Raw genomic sequence first — 12703 nt, forward strand, 5'->3', positions numbered from 1 at the left:
CCCTGTCACCATCTCTCCCCGCCTGTGGTGGGCGGCAAGGGCGGCCCAGCTCCTGTGCGGTCCATCCACACTGGGCTGTTTGTGGGGACAATCCATCCCCCAGCTTCCCCAGCCACCTGCCCCATGTGGCTGTCTATGGCCCCATGCGGGGACCCCCATGCGCAGGTCCCTCCCTGATGCTGCCCATGTATGTCTCCAGGGCCCCGGTCTGTGGTCGCTGACTGTGTGCTTGGGCCCATGCTGGCAGTGGTGGGGACCACCCCGCCCCTCCGCAGGCCCAGAGCATCCAACATCCCGTCCTACCTGAAGGTGTCCCAGGGGCTCTGGGGAGGCCCCGGCTCGTGACCTCCGAGGCACGGCAATGTATAGTGTCCCCTTGCTGCCGCCCTCTCCGATGCTGTCCCCATCAGCTGGCAGCTCTGGACATGGAGTTGGCAATGCTGCAGAGGGTCCCAGGTCTTGTTCCTTGCCCACCCCCTCCAGCCCTGCTGTGTTCAGGGCCTGTTCTGGTGGTCTGGCCTCCCTGGGGCTGAGGAGCTGGTCTAGTTCCCAGAAGTATGGGCAGATGGCAGGCACTACCCCTGACCGCCTGGCTGAGTTCTTTGCCTTTGCATACCCTGGTGTAGCTCTTTCACTTTTGAGCACATGTGGTCGAGCGTGAGGTGGGGATGGACCCTTGTGGCCAGGACCTCAGCCAGCCAGGTGAAGGCAGCTGTATTCTGCTTCCAGCTCTCCATCCTCAGCAAGACATCCTCATCCCCACCCAGATGGCCAGGGGGCCCTGGACCTCAGCCTCCAGTCTCAGGGTGCCCCTCCTCTTCATTGGCTGCCTGGGGTCCTGGGAGCCCTACTGCCCAGTGCCTTGAAATCCCTGGGGCTCCCAGTGGTCTTTTCTGCTGGCCATGGCTCCAGCTGGATTCCATTCTACCATTCTGAGGTGTGCTGAAGAGTGTTCTGCGGGGAGCATGGGCTCTTGTGGCTGCCAGCACACTCTCAGCTTCCTACACAGGGTTTCTGTGTTCCTGAAGCTGTAAGGCAGCCAGGACTGACAGCCGCAGAGTGCTGGCTGCTGGCCAGGGTGTCTCTGTGCTCCATGGAGGGGCTGGCACAGTGGAGGTCTTGTGATTTTGAAATTGCAGTCAGGGGAGCGGCAATACACATTTCATTTCGAAATCGACATTGACCTGAGGTGCTGTTCTCGAGACGGGAGTGGAACAACGCTTTCGGAATGACCGCCTTTTTATTTGGAAGTTGATTTCGAAATGAGCATTTTGTGTGTCATCGCTCCACTGCTTGTTTCAAAATCGCCTCTCCTTTCAAAAATGCTGTTGAAGTTAGTGCCCAGTGGGGATAATCAACTCCTACACCACCTCTGCAGTTCCAGAATAGGAATGATGTGATGGGTGTGACCAGTGAGTGCTACACTCTGGCAGTCCCCACCTGGCAGAAAGTCCCTTGGGGACAGCCACTAACTGGTGGAGTTTAGGGCAACCCTCAGCCTCTCACCTCTTGTGTTTTGTACATTTTTAGCTGGTAATGTTACCATAGTGCCTCTGTGGAAAAACAATGCAACATTAACTTCAGAATTGAGGTATTCTTCTGCTTTTGCAAAAGCTGCCTCTGATTGTGGATCTGCAGGTTTTGGGTCATGTATAATTGCAGGTCTATTGTATAACTTAATCACCAAGAGTAATTACTTGACTGTGAGTGCAATCACTGGTGCCCATGAGATTGCCACAACAATTATCTGAAAGCCTCATAAAACAAGTTCTAATTTGAAACCCAGGTTAAAACCCTGTGAAAAAATGGTCAATTTATTTGCACGTAGTAATTTTTGACAGCTAGCGTACGTACCATAGAAGAAAGGGATTAATACAAAAATGTGTGCATGATACCACATTAACAAATTCTGTGTTATTTCTACAGAACCAACAAAAGATAAACTTAAAATCAAGTACTCTTTGAAGGGCCCCTTAGCCTTTTACAGAGGCTAGAGAAGCATTTCCCAGTCTTTTCAACCATATGCACCATTTTACTAGAATAAGACCTCTGTCTTGCCTGCTCCAACCTCATCCCATTTATTTAGTTGCATGCACTATAATGTACAAACATATGGATGGGTGGGTCTAAAATGTACAGAATTCAGTAGGAGGCACAGTGAAGAGAGGCTTATTTCTGAAGCAGGGGTGGTATTCACAATCATATGAATTGCAGAAAGGACCAGTCTCAGTTAGGACTGATCCAATGAAGTTAAGTGGGAGACTTCCATTGCTTCCACTGGACTTTGAATCAGACTGTCAGTGCCTAAATACTAATGTGGTTGGCTACAGCCATGTAATATAGGTACAGACATAGTAATAAAATCCCAAAGAACTAGCAGTAGTATCATACCAACTGTTGGGACTCACTTCAAGACATAGCATGCACCCTGAGAACCAAATCATGGAACACTACATACAGCAGCCACGTTGCTTACCATTTGCAGTGAAAGCCTTTGCAGTAGAATTACCGTTGAATCTATACAAAAAGGAAAGACAATTACAATATTATATGGATCAGAATAATCTTCTCAAGAAATTTAATGAGTAAAAGACCATTTTTGGCTCTGAAAAGCCACTACTCCCTCTTTATTCAATACATATTAAAGTCCATTTCTTTCTTCTTCAAAGCTCACAGGACACTAGTCAACTAAGAGATGTATTTATTTCATTCCTGAAAAACCCAAACGTCTTTGCTCCACCAAGCTGATGAATTCCCCAGACTAACAAGCCACTTTATCGGTATTAACCTGTTCCTTCCCTCCTCAGACTCCCTCTGAGGAAGTTTTATACCCTCTCATTATTTCATGTCTGCTATTAGCTTGTCAACTCCTCAAGACAGGGCTCTTGTCTGTGTCCCATACTGTGACATGCTATATATCACTGTTCTATCTTATGGTACAATGGTGTCTTTGATAGAGAAAGAGTTATACTGTAACTAGGGAGGAGCTGGACCCCTAAGCTGCGTCTACACGTGCACGCTACTTCGAAGTAGCGGCACTAACTTCGAAATAGCGCCCGTCACGTCTACACGCGTCGGGCGCTATTTCGAAGTTGAAATCGACGTTAGGCGGCGAGACGTCGAAGTCGCTAACCCCATGAGGGGATGGGAATAGCGCCCTACTTCGACGTTCAACATCGAAGTAGGGACGTGTAGACGATCCGCGTCCCGCAACATCGAAATAGCGGGGTCCTCCATGGCGGCCATCAGCTGGGGGGTTGAGAGATACTCTCTCTCCAGCCCTTGCGGGGCTCTGTGGTCACCGTGGGCAGCAGCCCTTAGCCCAGGGCTTCTGGCTGCTGCTGCTGCAGCTGGGGGTCCGTGCTGCATATACAGGGTCTGCAACTAGTTGTTGGCTCTGTGTATCTTGCACTGTTTAATGAAAGTGTGTCTGGGAGGGGCCCTTTAAGGGAGCGATTTGCTGTTGAGTCCGCCCCGTGACCCTGTCTGCAGCTGTGCCTGGCTCCCTTATTTCGATGTGTGCTACTTTGGCATGTAGACGTTCCCTCGCTGTGCCTATTTCGATGTTGGGCTGAGCAACGTCGAAGTTGAACATCGACGTTGCCAGCCCTGGAGGACGTGTAGACGTTATTCATCGAAATAGTCTATTTCGATGTCGCAACATCGAAATAAGCTATTTCGAAGTTGGGTGCACGTGTAGACGTAGCCCTAGGGAGCAGAAGGGCTGGCAGCACAGGTCAGCCTAGTCCAGGGAAGCTGTGGGGAGGCTGCAGACACCCGCTACGTGCAGGAGCTGATTGTGCTGCTCCCATCTTTTGAAATTTTGTGCCCCCCCTGCCAGGGGGTACGTTGCCCAGTCTGTGCACCCCTGGCCCAGAGAAGAGTGCATACATAGTGGTACCAGCAGAATGAACTGAGCAGATGTATTTGCTACATCTGTGCAAACCATGTAGCTGGCCCTTCTCTTCAGCACTCTTACATTGGTGTTCGATGGTTTATGTTGCAAGCAGGACAGGTCCTATGTTCACTGTGCCCAAATATATTTCTTCTAGAGTTCATAATGCTGCTGGCAGTGCTCCTCAGCATAGCAAATCAAATTATAGCTGTCGCCTCTGCAGGTCCACAAGGGTGAAAAAGGACTACTCAGCATCTGCTTCCCCCTTTTGCATGGAGCATGCATAAATTTGCCTTCCGGGCACAGAAGCTAGCAAAACTCAGCATCACAAACAGGAAGTGAGTTGCTTCAGGTTGTTCCAAACATCTGGCAGTGTGGTTTGCAAATGTTTAACATTAACTGCAAAGTAAACTAGCTGCTCGATTGTACATAATTCCAAGAGCTATAAATGTGAAAGCAAGTTTTCAAAGGTTGAGGGTGTTAAAGGACAGATTACAGTGAACTCACATGCAAAATAGCTCCTCTCTCAAAATAAATTGCAATGTAACATTAGATTTTTTACATATGCAATTTGATTTTATGTTTAAAAGCATTTCCATGTGCTTTTTCCTCTCATAACATCAATGACAGAAATGTTCACAGCAATTTATCACTGCTGTCACTTGGGAGAGAATGCAAATGCTAGTTAGAAACATGTCAAGTGGTGGGGAAATTGACAGGAGAACAAGCAATTATGAGATTAAATAAACAATCAAAGTCCTGTCAAACTCAATAATTTGTATCACTATATTGAGATAAAGCACCTAAGAGAAATGCTGACAGCACCAGGTATGACTACCTATTAACTTTGTACAGTAAACCCTTGAAATACACAGCTTCAAGTTGCGTGTAACTCACTTTAACGTGAGTTAAGCACAACTTAAAGCTGCTGTGTGGCTGTCAGCCCGCCTAAGAGCCTCTTCTCCTCGCCTTCCCACAGAAGGCAGGGAAAAGCAGCCAGGAAACTGACCAGCCTGGTGGGCTGGTCAGTTGCCTGGGTTCCACAAGTGGAGGGGAACTGAGAACCAAACAGCAGCCTATTCTCTGGCTGCCCTGCACTGGCGGGAATCAGGAAACTGACCAGCCACGATCTGGTCAGTTTCCCAGATCCCACAAGCAGCAGGGAGAGGGGAACCAGACTGCCCCTTGGTTCATGGTTCCCTGCCACTCTGGTGGGCTGGTCAATTTCCTGGCTCCTGCAAACCCAGGGGAGCCAGGAACCAGGTGGCTGCCTGGTTCCCATTTCTCCTCCGAGTTGTGTGAAACTGAGTTATGCAGAGGGCTGCAGAAATGCAAGCCTTGCATAACTTGATGGTTTACTGTAGCTTTTTGTTGAAACAAAAACAGAAATATACAGGGTTGCCATTCCTGTTTAGGAAAATGGCTCATACAAGTTCTGTATCCTATTTCTAACTGTGCTCTATACCAGAAAGAGGCATAAAAGCTCCATAACTAATAATCATGCAATAACATGCCTATGAACTTTTTTCCTAACTCCAGCTGAGAGAATATAGCTTACGCCCAGAAGTATGAATGATTTTATAATTTTCTTTAACATTTTATATTTATAATTTCATTATTCTGTCTAATGTGTATCAACATTGATATAAACATACCATCCTTTTTTATAATCCTGCTAGGTTCTTAAACTCTAGAATACCTTATGGCAGTGAATTCCAAGGTTAATAACATGTTGTGAATTTCAAGGTTAATAATATGTTGCATAAAATAATTTCCTTTATCAGTTATAAATACATTGCCATTTAATTCATTTAGAGGCTCCATATTTCTAGTATAGTGACACAGGTAAAACAGGTCTGGCTTTCTCTACACCATTCAAACATTGTCCTTGGTAAATGTGAAATAATACAGAGTGTATATTTAAGGCAAAATATTTGATAATAACTTTCTTAATCTTGTAATCTTATTTTCTTAAGCGCAGGTTTTTTAAAGTTGTTAAGCATTGCTGTGCTCAGCATTATAATGCCTAACAGATTTAGGATCCTAAATCCAATTTTTCAGAAGGTATTTAGGCACTCAGTCACTTCACTGTCAATGTGATTCAGATCCTAAGTGTCTAAATCCCTTCTGAAAATAAAAGTTAGGATCCCAAATCAGTTAAGTGTTGCAACACAGAGTACAGCAATGCCTAGATACTTTTAAAATAACTTTAGTAACTTATATACACAGGAATACACATGGCATTTTCCAGGCAGCTTGAAAATACTATATACAGAAATGTCTGTCCTAGTCTTTACTGCAACACATTCCATACCTGTTGATTGGCTGTAGCTTTACCACAAATATGTTAGGCTTGGATGTGTCCACTTCCAGCTTAGATACCTCAACCTCATCTATGTTGGTTAGCTTCCAATCTGCTGTTTCTTGAAGATAATCCAAAAGGTGACTGGTTGCCTGACATTCAACCGCCGATAAAACTAAAGAGGATGATGAAGACTCAAGCAGTTCCTGTAGTAATTACGTGCAGAATTTAGCCATCGGGTTAAGACACAGTGTGATTGCTTTTTTCATACTCTTTACTGTGCTATTCAAATCTCCACACAATCTAACAATGCAATTTTAAAAATAAGACAAGCAACGATCATTAGTAGAAATGGTTGAAAACATTTCAAAATTATTAAAGCCTTGAAAAACTTATTTTTTCCTATTTTCACATTATATTATAGTTTTATAAAGTTACTGATATGTATAAAATTCAACATTTTGATTGAAAATGTTTGCAGTTTTTTGAATATTTTCACAAAGATAATCCTACATTTTTCAACCAGTAATGTATTAATTTTTGCCAACATGTTTAATTTCTAGTAGAGTATTTAAACTTAGCACATACTCCATTTGAAGCCTTGTAAGCATGCTACTGAAAAGGGCTAGACTGACAGGTCCTGGGCTGTATACGCCAAACACATACAGTAATAGTTTCCACACTGTTATACTAATGTGAGACGGTTAGTCTGTCTTCAGGGCTACTACATCACGAAGAAGTACTTTGATACAAGTCTAATACATAAAGGGTATGAAATGGCTGTCAGACAGGAAATTAATGTTCTTGTAACTGAAACTAATCGATATGGTAAGTACAAGTTACACCAGTACAATTCAGGACCAGACAGACACATTATCATGCCTATGCACTTTGCATCTTAAATACCTATACTTGAGAAGTACTGTAAGTGACTAATCTGTAACAAATAATTTGACAACTTTTGCCTATTTTGGGCTCACAGAGTTTCGTGCTGACAGTATGTAATGTCATCAGAATTTTCATAAATTTCAATTACTCCTTGATTTGCTATTCAAAACCTAAATCACAAAACTTGAACTGAGCTGGCTCAGCTGGAACTGATATAAATGATATAATATCAGTTATTTGATCTTGCAAGCATAATATTTTTAGTCAGGCTTCTGAGCCAAACTCTCATGGAAAGTGCATTTTTTGAAAAAGATCTTTCTGCAAGAATGAATACTTAATGCTGATATTCTGAAGATGCTGTTGCTATGCTGCTGGGTTGCAAATTTACCCTGTCACAGGCACCTGTATGGTGCTATGATCAATTGGACTTGTTAGCTTTGTCTACATTACAGAGTTCTGCCAAAAGAAGTCACTGTCGACAGATATTTCCCGACAGAACCTCTGTCTACTGAACATGTCCACATCTAATATAGGCTCCCCTGTCGACATGCTCTGCCAACAGAGGACAGCCAGACTGCCCAGCCCTCTGTCAACAGAGCAGCCAACCAGAAGCTCTCCAAACAAGGCTGCCCAGTGAATCAGAAGCCCTCTCTGTCAACAGAGCTGCATCTGCACTATTCTTCTGTTGACAGAATCTGTCTACAGAGGCGCTTTGCCTCAAGCTTTCTAGACAGAACTCTGGCAGAAAAAAGGTTGTGTTCTGTCAGTGGATTCTAGACAAGAACACATCTGTAGTGTGGACACTCCCTAGTTTTGTCAAAAAAAGGCCTCTTCTGTTGACAAAACTTTGTAATGGAGACACAGAAGTTGCATTAACAATGTTAGGAAATTGAGGGACGACCATACAGAAATCCACTTCCAGAATGGCTGAACAATGCGGTTCCTTCTAGAGAAGTCTAATGGTAGCAAAGATGATCACCAAAGGGTGCACTTGAAAGGGCTTAATGAGGTTGAAAATAGTTGCAGTGTGACTGTGACACCTAATTCATCATATTTTCCTTTTTTGCTATTCTAAATTTAGGACTAATTGCTAATATATCACGTGTTCTGGTGTTAAACTTGTTACTGATTCTCTCTTAACTAGTGCTCATTTTATGGTGTTGCTAAAGCTTTTCTCCGCCTACTCCTTCTTTCTGTTCTCTGTCTGTCGCTTTTCTGGCCCTTTTCTGTCTTTTGGATGGCTCAGATGTGTTGCTGTTGATTATGTTTCCTGATGGTGTTAATTTTAAAGAAGGGAACTCCACCCTAAGTTAGACATTTTCACAGTTTGTCTCACTGCAAATCAAAAACATCTTTGTTGTATTGTTCAATTAGCCAGGAGTATGGGAGTAAAATAAGCACAGGAATGAGAACAGGGCTAGTGCTGCCCTGAACATAGTTAATATGTTGCCTGAGAAAATCCTAATGCTATATTTAATCACAATAGTTTTATTTCTTTAATTCAGGGAAGTGTATGGCCTGTATCATGTAGGAAGCCAGATTTCATGATCCCAACAGTCCCTTCTGGCCTTGTAATCTATAAACCCCTTGCTCCTTACCAGCAGGAATTGCTAAGCAGTTTTTTCAGTATTTTTGTTGAAGAAAAATTAGTAGTAGTCAGTGTATTGACATAAAAATTGTGAAGACAGATATTCAAAAACATATATGAGAATTTCATACCTGTCTTTTGGGAACCCTCATGATATGTTAGCTGTTAAGTATTGTATTCGGCATGTATATGTATATTACACAGCATGTATTCAGCATATGGCATGTCAGAATCCTGCATACTTTAAATGGGATTGAGAAAGGACACAGCTACCAATATGGGCCTGATTTTGCATTCCAGTAAAGATCAGGGAATCAGACAAGTCAGTTTCAGAGTAGTTAAGCTGGATGTTGGAGAGAACTTGAGGGGAAAGGGAGAAGTTTTCTTCCTAAGCATACAAAGTGACAGTGTATAGCAGCTGGAGTATGAAGTGCTTGCAAAAGGAATTTCTGCTGGCTATATCAAATTATCATCTGAAAGAACTTGTTTTGTCTTTTTATGAGTTGCTTGAAACTCTTCTTCTAGAACAAACACTAGAGGAACTTCTAAAATTGATTTCATTTTTTTCCAGAAAGAGAATGTTAATCACTCTCATTTGATCTTAGATACAGATTGTGTTTAGATATTTTCTGTCACTTTTGCAGGAGAACATATTTTTGGGGGCAAAATCTTATGTTCCTGATTTCCCAGGGCAAAAACAAGCCAGGAGTAGGAAGATGTCATATAAATGAGAGATTCATGAAGTCTTTAATCTGCAAACAGTGATTTAAAGTATCAAAGGTATGTACTTATTTTCTAACTCACTGATCAATTCATGTCATATATTCAAAGCAAAGGACGGAAAACCAGAGAAGGAAGACCCATCTGTTTCTACTCAGGTAACAGTCTTCCAAAAAATCAGTGACAATCACATTGAAAATTAGTGTTGTCACTGCTATGGGAGCTTTCAGCTAATAAAATGTATTTTATCTTTTTAGATTAATAAAATATAGATCACCACAAGTTTCAAGAGGAAAATTTGAAATTATACTTTATAGTTCTAGGGAAAATTGATGCATTAAACTTTAGCAGATACATGAAATTCCTTTAATCCGACCTTTGATGATTAGGAAATACTGATGGTCCGGCAGCTGGTAAAAATAATCCCATTTACAGAAATACTCCAGCAAAAATTGATGATCCAGCATACAGTAGTCCCCTGAGATATATGGGGGGGGCTTGGGTGGTGGGTTGGAATTGTGGGATGGGGACACGGGGGTTAAGCCTGGGGTAGGTTAGGGCTGCAGGGGGTTGAGGGGTAGAGTTGAGCCAGGGTTTGTGGGGGTTGGAGCTGGGGGCACACAGGCGTGGTAAAGAAGCTGGGAACGCACGGGGTGGTGAAGAAACTGCAGGTGTGCCAGGTGGTGAATAGGCTGGGGACATGCAGGGGTGGTGAGCCACAACAGGGGGGTTGAACTAGGGTGTGGGAGTTATGGTGATGTCCAATAATCTGGAAAATTTAGTAATCCGGCACCTGTCTGGTCCCAAACGTGCCAGATTAAAGCAATTTTACTGTAATAATTATTTGTAAATAAGTATTTGTAAATAAGTCATTTTTTCATTCAACTGCAGCTTCTCAGCTAATGTTGTGATATATAAAGAGGGTCTGATTTTATACTCTTTTTTTTAACTTTAAAAGCCCCTTTCAACTATCAGGAATGCTATATCTGGTCATTCTTACTTTTGCTTGAAGACAGCATCTGATAATAGGAAACATCTCAGATCTTGTTTACCATGTGTTCTCACAACATAGCTGAAAGGAAGTTTTGAAGCTTTAACAAAGGCAACCTTTATCTAAAAGGTTAGATAGTCACTGAAGTTAAATAACTGTAAAAAAGTTTTAAAGAGTCTAAAGCCTTCTCTATCCCAGGCAACTGTAACAAATTTAACCACTTTGGTTTAAACTGTTTTTGTAAAAAAACAAGCAATCCTGTAACACCTCAGAGACAATACTTTATTTATTAGGTAAGCATTTGTGGGTAAGAACGCTTATTACCTAATAAATAAATTCCTTAGCCTTTAAGGTCCTACAGGACTGCTTGTTTTTCATGAAGCTACAGGCTAACATGGCTACCCCTCTGAAACTATTTAAATTGATTTAAGACTATCTTCTATCAATGTAGTTGAAGTCAGTACAAAAGTATATAGCAATAGGCTTCCTCGTAGGGTAAGAATAATAACATTCCAGCCTCTTTCAACAGAATGGGTGAATGAGGTCTGGCCTACAGAGTTTTGCAGCACTATGATTATCTTGGTTTCCAAACTAATAGACTTAAAATGGGGCACCCCTTACTGTGTGTGCAATTATACAGATATAAAAATGCTTATAGCAGTATAGCTTATTTCTGTGAAGCAATAATGTTAAGGTAGGATTATATGATCTTGTTCAGCCAGCTGGTAAAATGATCAATTGCAATAACCAATAACAGCACCAATTATTTTCAGTTACATACATACACCTGTTTTGGCCAATTTGATTATTTTTGGCTATAAAGGAGTGTCTATAAGGCACGTAACTGTGCATATGTGCATTTACATACACACGCTATATCTAGCAAAAAGTTCTGACTTCCAATAGTAATTACACAATTGCACAGCTGGCAGCTAATTAGATTGCTTTCTTTTACATTGTAATTCCACAGAGTTAAGCATCAGTGGAGGGAAAGCCAAAACTAATATTTGGGAAAATAGTTTGTGGGACGTAATTTGCTTGACAGGAATTTTCCCAGAATGCTAATCTTTGTATTTATTATTTAATAAAAAAAATCATTTGAACCTTTAGGACAAATGGTGTACTTGTAGCATTTTTTCCTGTATTAACTGGACATGGAAGCTTCTAATTGTACAGCTATCCATTCATCTCAAAAGCTCAAAACTGCTGTTAACGTAGCTGAACAAATCTAATAACTGCAAATTTCTCTGAGGTTTATAGCCCTTTAACTCCATTTGCAAGTTACATTTTTCCTTGTATTGCACATGCTTCTGCATGCATACATTCATACTAAATGAGAGCTCTGGTTTAAGTCTGTGAATAAATTTCCATCTCTGAAGTTCGATAGGAGAATGCTTAGGTAACATGGCACTTAATCATTTATACGACACTATGTATACTGAGATGAAAAGAAATTGTGATCATGCAACACTAAAAATCTAAATTTCCCTTAGGTGAGGAAATTCATGGCTGATTTTCCCTTTGTCCCCTACTGTGTGTATATTATGATAGAGTCTTTTATCAAATGATCGAGCCTGTATTTCTTTTTTTAAAAATATGCTTTTGCTCAAATGGAAGTTAGGAGCTTGATTCAGGGATTACTGGGTGAAGTTTGATAGCCTGTATTCTACAGGTCAGAGTCGAACTTCTAATCTATGACTTTGCATTCACAAATGAACAAGTGTTGCTAGAGTAATACAAATGTGCACCTAAGTGAAAGAAAATATTTACCTTAAAATACATAATTCAGTGTCATATGTCATCAATAGCTTTGCAAATACAATATAGAAAAATCTAATTTCCTACAGATCCTTTCCCACTACATTATATTGTATCACATACACAAATTATAAAAAAAGAACATGGCCAAATAGGAACACTGAGCTCTTAAAAGTTTATATAATGCCAGAATTAAGATTTCCCATGCACCCTTAATTTGTCCCCCCTTGTGAGTATGCATTTTGATTCAGTCTTAATCTCAAACTATTTTTCCCCAGACGACTCCTGCTTCATTCAGTGCACAGTCGCAATCTTCTCAGCCAGCAACTCCTAGTCTCATACCTCCACACTCCCTGTCCCAGTCTCCCCCTGTACCCAGTTTCCTTGTCCATTCATTCTCCCCCCAGCAGATCCTTGCTCCATGTCTCCTTGCCTAGCTAGTCCAAGTGCATTTTATAAACGCTTTTAATGAAGAGAACTAGAGTGGAAGGTCAGAAAGTGCTGTGTCTGGGGAGGACTCAAGTTTTCAATGCTCACTCTGCATTTTTGCTCCAATAAATA

The 12703-nt window shown here is 41.7% G+C and overlaps 1 protein-coding gene across 3 annotated transcripts in view; it reads right to left on the bottom strand.

The window, feature by feature from the left end:
* The window catches only part of LOC142023812 (V-type proton ATPase subunit S1-like), a 107741-nt gene that overhangs the window by 58481 nt on the left and 36557 nt on the right, over positions 1-12703 (bottom strand). For all 3 annotated transcript variants that reach the window (XM_075015157.1, XM_075015138.1, XM_075015147.1), the window contains 2 exons: positions 6210-6403; positions 2477-2517 (listed from right to left, as the gene is read on the bottom strand). In XM_075015157.1, the coding sequence (XP_074871258.1) occupies positions 2477-2517; positions 6210-6403 (235 nt within the window). The remainder of the gene's footprint in view (positions 1-2476; positions 2518-6209; positions 6404-12703) is intronic.

The sequence above is a fragment of the Carettochelys insculpta genome, chromosome 1, assembly GCF_033958435.1.
Source record: "Carettochelys insculpta isolate YL-2023 chromosome 1, ASM3395843v1, whole genome shotgun sequence".
NCBI classification, from domain to species: domain Eukaryota; kingdom Metazoa; phylum Chordata; order Testudines; family Carettochelyidae; genus Carettochelys; species Carettochelys insculpta.